Source organism: Rhinoraja longicauda, chromosome 10 (genome assembly GCF_053455715.1).
Source record: "Rhinoraja longicauda isolate Sanriku21f chromosome 10, sRhiLon1.1, whole genome shotgun sequence".
NCBI lineage: Eukaryota > Metazoa > Chordata > Chondrichthyes > Rajiformes > Arhynchobatidae > Rhinoraja > Rhinoraja longicauda.
The window spans coordinates 5,957,751-5,971,659 of record NC_135962.1 but is presented as its reverse complement, the minus strand read 5'-3'; the positions used below and the strand labels follow the sequence as shown (position 1 = coordinate 5,971,659).

The 13,909-nt window shown below is 48.1% G+C and overlaps 1 protein-coding gene across 1 annotated transcript in view; it reads left to right on the top strand.

Moving 5' to 3' along the window:
* Positions 1-8,214, top strand: part of LOC144597167 (cysteine-rich protein 2-like) — a 45,372-nt gene extending 37,158 nt beyond the window's left edge. Inside the window, 4 exon segments of the mRNA XM_078406139.1 lie at positions 1,059-1,127; positions 2,349-2,443; positions 6,109-6,166; positions 7,532-8,214. Coding sequence (XP_078262265.1) covers positions 1,059-1,127; positions 2,349-2,443; positions 6,109-6,166; positions 7,532-7,596 — 287 coding nt within the window. The 3' untranslated portion in view covers positions 7,597-8,214.
* The last annotated feature ends 5,695 nt before the right edge of the window (positions 8,215-13,909 follow it).

The window sequence follows — 13,909 nt, the reverse complement described above, 5'->3', positions numbered from 1 at the left end:
GGTGAAGAACGACCACTTGAAGTCCAGAATTCTGTACCTCCTGCACGATCGTAGGAGCGGGAAGAAGGCAAAGCCCTCTTGGTGGCGGGCTGGATGGTGGGAATCCTTGATGACAGGTGCCGACTTTCATGAGGCACCTTCAGGGCACATGCCTGGGCATTATTGGGGTTGCAGATAGCAAGTTGGGCATAAACCAAGGCGAGTTACTTAGTAAGATTGCCGATGGTACCTGCTGGGGTCGCCGGCTGTGTGGAGGGCTGTCAAAGTGTACTGCAGGATATAGATCAGCTCCAGAAATGGGCAGAGAAATGGCAGATGGAATTTTAATCCAAGCAAGTGTGAGGTGTTGCACTTTGGGAGGTCGAATGCATGGGAAAATATATAAAGTTAATGGCATAATCTTTAGGAACACACTGGCAGCAGATGGTGGTTGAAGCAGACATTGTTGGTATTTACAAGACTAGGATCCCTACCATCTACCTCTTTGATGACCCTCGGACAATCCTTGATCACACTTGCTGGCTTTACCTTGCACTAAACGTTATTCCCTTATCATGTATCTATACACTGAATGGCTCGGTTGTAATCATGTTTTGTTTTTCTGCTGACTGGTTAGCACTCAACAAAAGCTTTTCACTGTACCTCGGTACACATGACACTAAACTGAACTGAGGGTAGGCATAGGCACATGGATATACAGGGAATGGAGGGATATGAGTCATGTACAGGTGGATAAGGGATAGCCTTGGTATCATGTTTGGCACAGACATTGTGGGCCGAAGGTCCCTCGTGTAGGAAGGAACTTCAGCTTAAACCGAAGATAGACACAAAAAGCTGGAGTAACTCAGCGGGACAGGCAGCATCTCTGGAGGGAAGGATTGGGTGACGTTTCGGGTCGAGACCCTTCTTTAGACTCGAGACTTCTTCAGCCTGACCCGAAACGTCACCCATTCCTTCTCTCTGGACATGCTGCCTGTCCCTTTCTTGTGCTGTACTGTTGTATGTTGTGTGAGTTTGGCCGACAGTGAGGCTAACATGGTTCTTCCAACCCTTTGCAGCCTCAAGCATGACCACATTTGCCGGCGAGCCCAACATCTGCCCCAGGTGTGAGAAGAAGGTTTACTTTGGTGAGTCCAGCGCGCAGTGCGGGCGGCACAGTGTAGCATTCTGGGGAGAGCCTGAGAGATGGTCTGGGCAGGACTGAGGAGAACTTCCCACCAGGCGGGCAGCTTGGTCTCCCTAGAGCCGTGTTTACCACCTTGTCCTCTTATAAGGTCTTAAGTGATAAGAGCAGAATTAGGCCACTCGGCCCATCAAGTCGACTCCACCATTCAATCATAGCGAATCTATCTCTCCCTCCTAACCCCATTCTCCTGCCCTCTCCCCATAACCCCTGACACCCAAACTAATAAAGAATCTATCTCTGCCTTAAAAACATCCATTGACTTGGCCTCCACAGCCTTCTGTGGCAATGAATTCCACAGATTCACCTCCCTCTGACAAAATAAATTCCTCCTCATCTCCTTCCTAAAGGACCCTCCTTTAATTCTGAGGCTATGACTTCTAGCCCTAGACTCTCCCACTAGTGGAAACATCCTCTCCACATCCACTCTATCCAAGCATTTCACTATTCAATAAGTCCCTTTGGCCAGTCTTAGTCTAGGCCCTTGCTGGGGCCCTTGCCTCTACTTCCTTAGAAGGCTTAGGAAGTTTGGCATGTCCCCAACAACCCTCACCAAGTTCTACAGATGTGCATGAGAAAGCATTTTATCAGGATGCATCACAGCTTGGTTTGTGAACAGCTCCTTCCAAGACCGCAAGAAATTGCAGCAAATCGTGGATGCAGCCCAGACCATCACACGAACCAACCTCCCTTCCATTGACTCCATTTACACCTCTCGCTGCCTCGACAAGGCCAGCAGCATAAGCAAGCCCTGGCCACTCCCTCTTCTCCCCCTCCCATTAGGCAAAAAAAGTATAGAAGTGCGAAAACACACACCTCCAGAATCAAGGACAGTTTCTTCCCAGCTGTTATCAGGCAACTGAATCATCCTACCACAACCAGAGAGCAGTGCTGAACTACTATTTACCTCATTGGTAACCCTCGGACTTGATCGGACTTTGCTGGCTTTATCTGGCACTAAACATTATTCCCTTATCATGTATCTATACACTGTAAAAGGCTTGATTGTGATCATGTATTGTCTTTCCACTAACAGGTTAGTACGCAACAAAGGCTTTTCTCTGTGCCTCGGTACACGTGAAATAAACTAAAACTGAAAAGTGATTGTGGCTGAAATAGACTGCAATGGGTTGTGTAAACGGCTGCTTTTGGTTACCATCCACAGCTGAGAAGGTGACGTCCCTGGGCAAAGACTGGCACCGGCCCTGCCTGCGATGTGAACGCTGCAACAAGACTCTGAATCCAGGTGGCCATGCAGAGGTGAGTGGTATGAATATTGATTTCCCTAACTTCGTAACCCTTGGCTTTCCCTCCCTCTCCGTCCCTGCCCCACCCTAGTTCTCCGACTAGTTTCACTGTCCTCCTGATTAATTTTACTGATTGCATGCCTCGTTGTTACCTTCCCCTCAGCCAACAATGAACCATTCTACATTGCCTTAATCATTGGTTGCTTCGATCATGCGTTGTTCTATGGAGCCGTTATTTTCACACCTTACCCTTCCATAACTCTCGCCTCCCTCTCTTCTGACTCAGTCTGAAGAAGGGTCTCAACCCGAAACGTCACCTATTCCTGCTCTCCAGAGATGCTGCCTGTCGTACTGAGTTCCTCCTGTATTTTGTGTCTACAGTGTAAACCAGCATCTGCAGTTAATTCCTGCATTTGGTGCTGGCAGGGCTAAGTGTTCTATAAATCCATTTATTTGCACTCAGCAATTCCATGCTAGAATCTGGCTGCCGATTGTGAAAATACTGAGGAGAATTAAGCTTCCTGCTCCACATGACAGCCGTCCTAATTTGTGGAAAGCTCTTCTGTAAACTGGGTGCTCAGTAAACAAGACAACTCAATCAGTCCAACAACCCCAATATAATTCATAGATCTGTTAATGTTCATTAATTTAATGTGCATAAAATAAATCACACAGCACCTCTCTTTTCATCTTAATGCCAGTTTCTATCCTGTGATTGTCTTACATTACCCCAACCTGCAGACCCTTGGTGAACAGACGCAGTGACATTCCACGCACTTAGTGCAGAGTCCAGCTCTTTTTCAGTCAACTACATTCCCCTGACACTGTAATGTATTTTAAATCTTGGGCAGAGGTTAAGAATTAGCTCAGAGCAGCCAGAGTCTGATACTGCGGGCAGTTCCTGATTTAGTCCAGTTTAGAGATACCGCTTGGAAACAGGCCCAACGGTCCACCGAGTCCATCCGCGCCGAGCAGCGATCCCTACACATTAACACTTTCTTACACACACACACTAGGGACAATTTTACATTTATACCAAGCCAATTAGCCTACAAACCTTTGGAGTGTGGGAGGAAACCGAAGATCTTGGAGAAAACCCACGCAGGTCACGGGGAGACTCCGTACAGACTGTACCCATAGAGTCACGATCGAACCCAGTTCTCTGGCGCTGAAAGGCAACAACTCTACCGTTGTGTCACTGTGCCATCCTTCTTCAGGACTTTCTGTATCCTGGGAGTCCAGCACTATTCAATGCCTTGAAGTTCCTCTCCCCACCTGTGCTTCCCGGCTGCCTTCCATCATGCCTGGCAGCAGGATCCAGTTTGGTCTACATTCAAGATGCAAGCAGTTTGGGCCGCAACACAAGAAACAGGAGCAGGAGACACGAGAACTGCAGATGGAGGAATCTTGAGCAAACACAGTTCTGGAGGAATTTGTGGATCAGGCAAAAATCTATGGAGGGAATGGATAGGCGATGCTTAGCCTTTCTTCAGACTTGGGTTGTGACCCGAAACAGTGCCTATCCATTCCCTCCTCAGATGCTACCTGACCTGCTGAGTTCCTCCAGCACTTTGTGGTTTAAACAGGAGCAGTTCCAGTTTTCTCAGCACCTCAAGCATGCGCCACTATGACAGAGGCTGATCGATACAAGTCTTCTGCACCTGTTCCCCATAACACTCAATTCCTTGATCTCTCGAATATTTCCACCCCAAATACACATGATGATCCAGCCTCCTGCACTCTTAGGCAGATAGTTCCCAAGATTCACACCCATCTGTGAGACATTTGAGTCTGTGAAGACTCCCTCTTTCCCCATCTCCCATCAGGCAAAAGGTATAGAAGTGTGAAAACACACACCTCCAGATTCAGGGACAGTGTCTTCCCAGCTGTTATCAGGCAACTGAATCATCCATCCTACCACAACCAGAGAGAAGTCCAGTCTCTTCGGCCCAATTTGTTCATGCTGACCAAGGTGTCCCATCTAAGCTACTCCCATTTGGCTCATATCTCTAAAACCTTACCACTTGTTCAAATGTTCTTTTAAATGTAATTTTTATACCTGCCCCAACTACTTTGTCTGTGATGAGTGTAGGGAATAGGCTGGCAGAGGTCATGGTAGTGGAAGGGCATTGTTTAAATGATATTGGAACGGATACATGGAATGGAAAGGGATATGGACCAAATGTGTGTTAAACAGGATAGGCTTAGACTGCATCTTAGTCGGCATGGAGGAGTTTGGCCAAAGGATTTGTTTGCATGCTGTATGACTCTATAATCGGCTGGCCCTCTGTAATCATAGAGCAGGCTGTAAAAATGTCCAGCCTCCGATAGCTCCCACTGCCTGAGCTTTGCTGCAGGTGCCTGGGGTGGGTGTATGGCCGTCAGCTTAGTTTATTGTCACATGTACCAAGGTACGGTGAAAAGCTTTTGTTGCGTGCCAACCAGTCAGCGGAAAGACAATTCACGATTACAATCAGACCATACATATCGGGCATTATCATGTGTATAGATACATGATAAGGGAATAACGTTTATTGCGAGGTAAACATGTTCCCAATGTCCAGAACCAGGGGCCACAGTTTAAGAATAAGGGGTAGGCCATTTAGAACTGAGATGAGGAAAAACATTTTCAGTCAGAGAGTTGTGAATCTGTGGAATTCTCTGCCTCAGAAGGCAGTGGAGGCCAATTCTCTGAATGCATTCAAGAGAGAGCTAGATAGAGCTCTTAAGGATAGCGGAGTCAGGGGGTATGGGGAGAAGGCAGGAACGGGGTACTGATTGAGAATGATCAGCCATGATCACATTGAATGGTGGTGCTGGCTCGAAGGGCCGAATGGCCTACTCCTGCACCTATTGTCTATTGTAAAGCCAGCAAAGTTAGATCATGGACAGTTTGAGGGTCACCAATGAGATAGATAGTGGTTAAGGACTGCTCTCTGATTATGGTAGGATGGGAAGAAACTGGCCCTGAATCAGGAGTTTTGTGCTTTCGCACTTCTATACCTTTTGCCCGATGGAAGAGGAGAAGAGGGGTGGTCACGCTATGACTCGACCTTGATAATGGCACTGAGCCCTCCTGTGTCAGGCCGTGTTATACTTGATGCCACCAGGTGGAGCTCTCTGCCTCCCTGTCTGTGAGTGGGAGGCAGCAGTGTGTGGGTGCCTGCAGTTCGAGCCTGCACACCTCTCTCGTATGCCTACCCTCTCACCCAGACGCCCACTGAAAAGCAAATCGAAAGTGACAGCTGGAATATGCACAGCATGATTCCACACACAGGATGCCATGATCCGGTTCTGTGATAGTCACATTCACAGAGCCGTACAGCACAGCAACGGGCTTTTCGGCCCATTGAGGTTGTGCTGACATCATTCCGACTAATCCCATTTTGCTTCTCCCCACACTCCCATCAACTCCCCCCAGATTCTACCCTTCACCCACCCACCAGGGACAGTTTACAACAGCCAATGAACCCACTAACCCACATGTATTTGGGATGAGGGTGCAAAGCCGCTGGGAAGGAGAATGTGCAAACTCCACTCGGAGAGTGCCGGAGGTTGGGAATGAACCTGGTCTTTGGTGCTGTGAGGCGGCGGCTCTACCCGCTGCGCCACTGTGCTAGTAATGAAGCTGCCAGTTTGGCTGTTTACTGACGCCAGTCTTCCTTTGTCTTCCCTCAGCACGACGGGCAGCCTTACTGCCACAAGCCCTGCTACGGAATCCTGTTTGGACCAAAAGGTAAGTGATCAAGTTGCCAGAGACTGCTGGGGCAAGATTTCCCCTGCAGTCTCAATGAGCAAACTATTCCATTGCAGCAAAGAAGAAAGATGCTTGGCCCTTTGATCCCTTGCTGGAAGCCCCATCTGCTCTCATTCTCCAGATCTTTAACTCTCCCTCCAGTGATAACCAGTCCCTCCGAGTTTGCTGCTGTATCTGCTTCAGTCAGGATCAAGATCGGGACCGCTCACTGCACCGAGCCACCCGGCTCCCTATTAAACCTATGCCTTGTGGATCCCTGCACCTGTTTCCCTAAGTTCTCCCTGTGCTTGGGAACAGTGAGATCAAATCCCCTCTCCTGCTGCTTAGTTTAGTTTAGTTTAATTTAGAGATACAGCACGTAAACAGGCCCTTCAGCCCACCAAGTCCGCGCTGACCAGTAATCCCCGCACATTAACACTATCCTACACACACTAGAGACAATTTGCAATTATACCAAGCTAATTAGCTTGCAAACATGTACATCTTTGCAGTGTGGGAGGAATCCGGAGATGCCGAGAAAAGACCCACGCAGGTCACGGGGAGAACGCACAAACTCCGCACAGACAAGCACCCATAGTCAAGTCTCTGCCCTGCTGTTCCAAGGGCATGCGTAGGTTCTCCTGGCTTCTACCCTCTCCCTCCCCCTCTTGTTCCTAAAATGTACTACCCCTCCACTGAATGTATTCTGCGCCCTCTTTGGACCCATCACACTATCCTGTACTATGATAAACAGTCACATACTATGGCATGAGGACATTACGTAACCTTCCTTTCTGCTTCTGCCCTCCATTGTCCGAGTTTATAAAGTCCAGCTAATTTGCATTAGTTTTCTACCTTGCCCATCAGTGAGTTGAAAAGTGGCACATCCAGCTCCCTCTACTCATGCCCACCCACAGAACTTTACTCTGTCCATTATCTGTTCTCACATAGAATTATCAAGTCGTAAAGTGATGCAGTACAGGTATGGGCCCTTTGGCCAACAGGGTCTGTGCTGACCATCAGGCACTCATTTATAATAATCCTGCGTTAATCCCAATTTATTGACTCCATATTCACATCAACTTCCCCCAGATACTACTGCGTTTTGTATTCGAGGGGCCATTTTCAGACCTGCCTTCCTGCATGTCTTTGGCTGTGTCGTAAGTTCATAAGGCCATTCTGCCCATCAAGTCTACAAGTCCATAGCTCTCAGAAAGTGGCAACACATGTAGTTGGAATTGTAAAGACAGCACATGGTATGCTTGCCTTTACCGGCCAGGGGCACTGAGTATGAGAGTCATAGCATTGTCGTAGCCTTTGATTGTCGTAGTGGTTCCCTCATTCACGTCCTCGCTGTCATTACAGGAGTCAACACCGGGGTGGTCGGCAGCTACATCTACGAGAAGGTGGATGCGGCCGGGGACCAGTGACAAGGACGACCGATCCTGGGCCAATCCACCCAGCATTGCTGATGCACAGACATGCACTCACGGCACATGGCGGCAATAGCTTAGAAACCCTGAACTAGGCCCACCCCAGGTATTAACTGTAGTTTGAACTGTAGTGTGCGTTGACCGACTAGTATTTAATGTATGTGGGAGGGGAGGAGGTGGGTCACTGCTTCCCCTATCACTGGACTCCGATCCTTCACGGGTGAAAGGATTTTCCCCTAAGGTCTTGCAGTGGAGATTGGTGGGAAGCCGAAGGCAGTGCCTTGTGAAGATGGTGGATCGGTGGGTGTCTCCCTCCCAGCAACACTGGCCTGCCAGTGACCTTGTGTTGATCTGCGTGTAATGCCCCTCCCAGGGCAGGAAGCCTCCTCCTCTCCCCGTGAAGAGCTGTGTAACCTCGTCACCCCTCTCCGCGTACCTTCACCCTCCCTCGTCAAACGCCGGGCCTCTAATTACAGTATTATTATTCAGCAAAGTTCAGCTTTAAGAATGCATCTTTTGTAAATGTACCCACAAAGAGAAGCTTCCTCTTGATATGCATTTAATGAGAGTTAATCGGGTTATCTTTTACTGAGAATAAACAATGCCAAACATTTCTGGAAATGTCTTTGTTGCATTCATTTAATCTCGGCGGGGAAAACTGTTTGTGGTGGTCATGTGTAGACACAAGAAGCTGGAGTAACTCTGCGGGTCAGACAGCATGTGTAGGAAAGAACTGCAGATGCTGGTTTAAATCGAAGGTAGATACAAAATGCTGGGGTTACTCAGCGGGACAGGCAGCATCTCTGGAGAGAAGGAATGGGTGATGTTTCGGTTCGAGAAGGGTCTGAAGAAGGGTCTCTACCCGAAACGTCACCCATTCCTTCTCTACAGAGATGCTGCCTGTCCCGCTGAGTTGCTCCAGCATTTTGTATCTACCTTTGGGTCAGACAGCATCTCTAGAGAAATGGAATAGGTGACCTTTCGGGTTGAGACCTTGCATCCTCTCCCTCTCCCACCCAAGTCATATCAGCTTCAAAGTCGTCTTGTTGAGTCTCATTGTACTTGTTTCACCTAGTCCACAGCTAACAATGGCCTGTTTCCTTTATCATTGTTACTTTTTTGCATATCTTTCATTCATTTGTTCTATATCTCTCTATGTCACCGTCTATATTTAGTTTCCTTTTCCCCTGAATCTCAGTCTGAAGAAGGGTCTCGACCTGAAACGTCACCTATTCCTTTTCTCCAGAGATGCTGCCTGACCCGCTGAATTACTCCAAGTTTTCACTTCTCTCTTTGGTTTAAACCTGCATCTGTGATCATGTGTGTCTCTCTCCTGCCCCTCCAGAGGACACCCCTTGACTAGCAGGCACCTCCAAGAACATGACAGTGCTACCTGACCCAGGTGAGCCCAACCCCTGACTGCAGTAGTGCCCCCCTCCTTCTCACCCACCCAGATTGGGGCTTCTGGGTTGAGAGGAGTTTAGTTTAGAGATACAGCATGGAAACACTAGAGTCAGGAACGGTTCCAAAGGACTGGAAATTCACAAATGTGACTCCGTTGTTTACGAAGGGAGCAAGGCAAAAGAAAGGACATTATAAGTTAGTTAGTCTGACTTCAGTGGTTTGTGAAAATGTTAGGGTACATTATTCATGTTCATAAGTGATAGGAGCAGAATTAGGCCATTTGGCCCATCAAGTCTACTCCACCATTTAATCATGGCTGATCTATCTCTCCCTCCTAACCCCATTCTCCGGCCTTCTCCACATAACCCCTGATACCCGTACTAATCAAAAATCTATATTTGCTGGAAAAATACCCATTGACGGCTTCCACAGCTTTCTGTGGCAATTAATTCCACGATTCACCACCCTCTGATGAAATAAATTCCTCCCCATTTCCTTCCTGAAGGAACGTCCTTTAATTCTGAGGCTATGACCTTTGGTCCTAGACTCTCTCACTAGTGGAAACATCCCCCCCACATCCACGCTATCCTGGCATTATTAAGGATGAGGTTTCAGAGTGCTGAGAAAATATGGAAACATAGAAAAATAGGTGCAGGAGTAGGCCATTCAGCCCTTCGAGCCAGCAATGCCATTCAATATAATCATAGCTGATCATCCAAAATCAGTACCCCGTTCCTGCTTTTTCCCCATATCCCTTGATTCATTTAGCCCGAAGAGCTAAATCTGACTCTCTCTTGAAAACATCCAGTGAATTGGCCTCCACAGCCTTCTGTGGAAGAAAATTCCACAGATTCACAACTCTCTGGGTGAAAACGTTTTTCCTCATCTCAGTCCTCGAAAGTCTCAGTCCTCGGAAGCAAAGGACTAAATAGGCTGATATTAACGTGGTTTTGTTGGATGGAGATATTTCCTGACAAATCTGTTGTAATTCTTTGAGGAGTTAACAAGCAGGATAGACAAACGAAAGTTGGTGGATGTTTACTTGGATTCTTAGAAGGCTTTTGATAAGGTGCTGCTAAACAGGATAGAAGCCCATGTATTAGACGCACAATACTAACATGGATAGAAGATTGGCAGACAGGTAGAAGACAAAGCGTGGGAATAAAATATCAATGCACTGTACAAAAAGGGCCAGAGCAGACTTTACCTGCTGAGGAGACTCGGGTCCTTTGGAGTGCAGTGGGCACTCCTAAGGACCTTCTACAACACTATGGTGGCATCAGCCATTTTCTATGGAGTGGTCTGCTGGAGCAGCAGGATCTCAGCAGCGGAGGGGAAGGGACTTGACAAGCTGGTCAGGAAGGCCAGCTCTGTTCTGCGTTGCCCCCTCGACTCAGTACAGGCGGTGGGAGAGAGGAGAATGATGGCAAAGATAACATCGCTGCTGGACAACGACTCCCACCCCATGCAGGACACTGTCACTGCACTGAGTAGCTCCTTCAGTGACAGACTCCTTCACCCCAAGTGTGTGAAGGAGAAAACTTGTGAGACTGCACAACCAGCGCTATTCCCAGCAGACAAGTCAACAGTAACAGTAAAGGAAAAACACAGTAAATGATGGCAATTATCCTTATCTTTATTTTTATTTATAATGAATATCTCTTGCTATCCACTTTGCTGCAGTAACATTTTTTAATTTCCCCGGTGGGGGGCAAATAAAGGAATATAATATTATTATTATTATTAACGGGGGCCTTTTCAGGCTGGCTGCCAGTGACTAGTAGTGTTCTGCAGAGGTCGGTGTTGGGTCCACTACTTTTCACATTATATGTTAATGATATGGATGAGGGGGTTGAAGGCTTTGTGGCCAAGTTGGCGGATGATACAAAAATAGGTGGAGGGGCAGGTAGTGTTGAGGAAGCAGGAAGCTACAGAACAACTTGTTCGGGTTGCAAGAGTGGACGAAGAGGTGATAGATGGAATACAGTGTAGCAAAACCTACAATTGTGCACTTTTTGGAAGGAATAAAGGTGCAGACTAATAAAGGTCAGTAAATCAAGGGTCTAACTAGAGGGGGTTGCTGAATTCTAGCTCCAGGAATTTGGAGATGAGTTTGGTTGGAATCATGGTGAAGGCGCAGCTATAGTCAATAAATAGGAGTCTGGCGTAGGTATCCTTGTTATCCAGATGCTCTGGGGATCCGTGCAGAGCAGGGGAAATGGCGTCTGCCATGGAACGCATTGAGTTCGGGGAGGGATTCTTATATTCAGTGCCACCTTTTAGAACCAATTGTGGTACGTTTAGTTTAGAGATACAGCGCGGACACAGGCCCTTCGGCCCACCGAAGAGTCTGCAACGACCAGCGATCCCCGCACATCAACACTATCCTACACACACACTAGGGACAATTTATACTTATGTATACCAAGCCAATTAACCTGCAAACCTCTACGTATTTGGTGTGGGAGGAAACGGAAGATCTCGGAGGAAACCCATGCGGTCATGGGGTGAACGTACAAACCGTACAGACAAGCAACCGTAGTCGGGATGGAACCCGGGTCTCCGGCGCTGCAAGCGCTGTAAGGCAGCAACTCCACCGCTGCGCCACCGTGCTGTCCTTAGGTCCTGGGTTATCCAGTGGACTCCAGCCATGGAGATGAACAGCTGGCTGGTGTCAGCCACTCCGACGCGCACCGAGACAGAGGCTCTGATCACAGCCAGTGATACAATGTCATTGGGTCAGGGCCAAAGCTCATCTTGGCACCAAGGCAGACACAAAGTGCTGGAGTAACTCAGCGTGACAGACTGCATCTCTGGAGGGAAGGAATGGGTGACGTTTCGGATCCATCTTGGCATGGATGGGCTGGATGAGGAATGTGACCCATCTGCGTTGCTCATGGAGACCGGCAAATAGTTCCCCAAATAGACTTGTGGGAAAACTTGTGGAAATTGGAGACTTTCCCTGAGAGAGTGAGCTCCAGGAGTTATAGAAACATAGAAACATAGAAAATAGGTGCAGGAGTAGGCCATTCGGCCCTTCGAGCCTGCACCGCCATTCAATATGATCATGGCTGATCATTCAGCTCAGTACCCTGTACCTGCCTTCTCTCCATACCCCCTGATCCCTTTAGCAAAAAGAGCCACATCTAACTCCCTAGCCAATGAACCTCCCTTCATATAGCCAATGAACTGGCCTCAACTACCTTCTGTGGCAGAGAATTCCACAGACTCACCACTCTCTGTGTGAAGAAATGTTTTCTCATCTCGGTCCTAAAAGACTTCCCCCTTATCCTTAAGCTGTGACCCCTGGTTCTGGACTCCCCCAACATCGGGAACAATCTTCCCGCATCTAGCCTCTCCAACCCCTTAAGAATTTTATATGTTTCTATAAGATCCCCCCTCAGTCTTCTAAATTCCAGCGAGTGCAAGCCCAGTCTATCTAGTCTTTCCTCATATGTAAGTCTCGCCATCCCAGGGATCAATCTGGTGAACCTTCTCTGTACTCCCTCTAAGGCAAGAACGTCTTTCCTCAGGTTAGGAGACCAAAACTGCACACAATACTCCAGGTGCGGTCTCACCAAGGCCCTGTACAACTGCAGCAGAACCTCCCTGCTCCTAAACTCAAATCCTCTTGCTATGAATGCCAACATACCATTGGCTTTCTTCACTGCCTGCTGCACCTGCATGCTTGCTTTCAATGACTGGTGCACCATGACACCCAGGTCACGTTGCATCTCCCCTTCTCCCAATCGGTCACCATTCAGGTAATACTCTGCTTTCCTGTTCTTGCCGCCAAAGTGGATAACCTCACATTTATCCACATTATATTGCATCTGCCATGCATTTGCCCACTCGCCTAATCTATCCAAGTCACTTTGCAGGCTCCTAGCATCCTCCTCGCAGCTAACACTGCCACCCAGCTTCATGTCATCCGCAAACTTAGAGATGTTGCATTCAATTCCCTCGTCCAAATCATGTTGCCATATCCCTCTACAACCATCTCTAACCATGTTCCTGTGCAAAGTTGTCTCTGCCTTTGCGTGAACCCTAAGCTAGAAGCCTGTGGGATAACAGGGAGTGGATGTGCTCAGAACATAGAACAGTACAGCACAGGAACAGGCCCTTCAGCCCATCATGTCTGTGCCAAGCATATTGCCAAGTTAAACTGACCTCCTCTGCCTGCATGTGATCCATATCCCTTGATGGCCTGGATATTCAAATGCCCATCTAACAGAGGATGGAGACAAAGTGCTGGAGTAACTCTGCGGGACAGGCAACATCTCCGGAGAGAAGGAATGGGTGACGTTCCGAGTCGAGACCCTTCTTCAGACACAGCCTCTTAAACGATCATATCTGCCTCCAAGACCACCCTCTGGCAGCATGTTCCAGGAACCCACCATCCTTTGTGTAAGGGGAACTTAGGCACGCCCTGGAGGAGGAAAACAATAAGATGGGTTAGTATAGGGGCTAGAAACTGGGGCTGAATGGCCTCTACTGTACCAACTTAGTAATATGATTATTATGGGAATTGGGAGTAGTGTCCATAATAGACAATAGGTGCAGGAGGAGGCCATTCGGCCCTTCGAGCCAGCACCGCCATTCACCATGATCATGGCTGATCATGCACAATCAGTACCCCGTTCCTGCCTTCTCCCGATATCCCCTGACTCCGCTATCATTAAGAGCTCTATCTAACTCTCTCTTGAAAGCATCCAGAGAGAATTGGCCTCCACTGGCTTCTGAGGCAGAGAATTCCACAGCTTCACAACTCTCTGACTGAAAAAGTTTTTCCTCATCTCCGTTCTAAATGGCCTACCCCTTATTCTTAAACTGTGGCCCCTGGTTCGGGACTCCCCAACATCGGGGACATGTTTTCTGCCTCTAGCATGTCAAATCCCTTAATAAT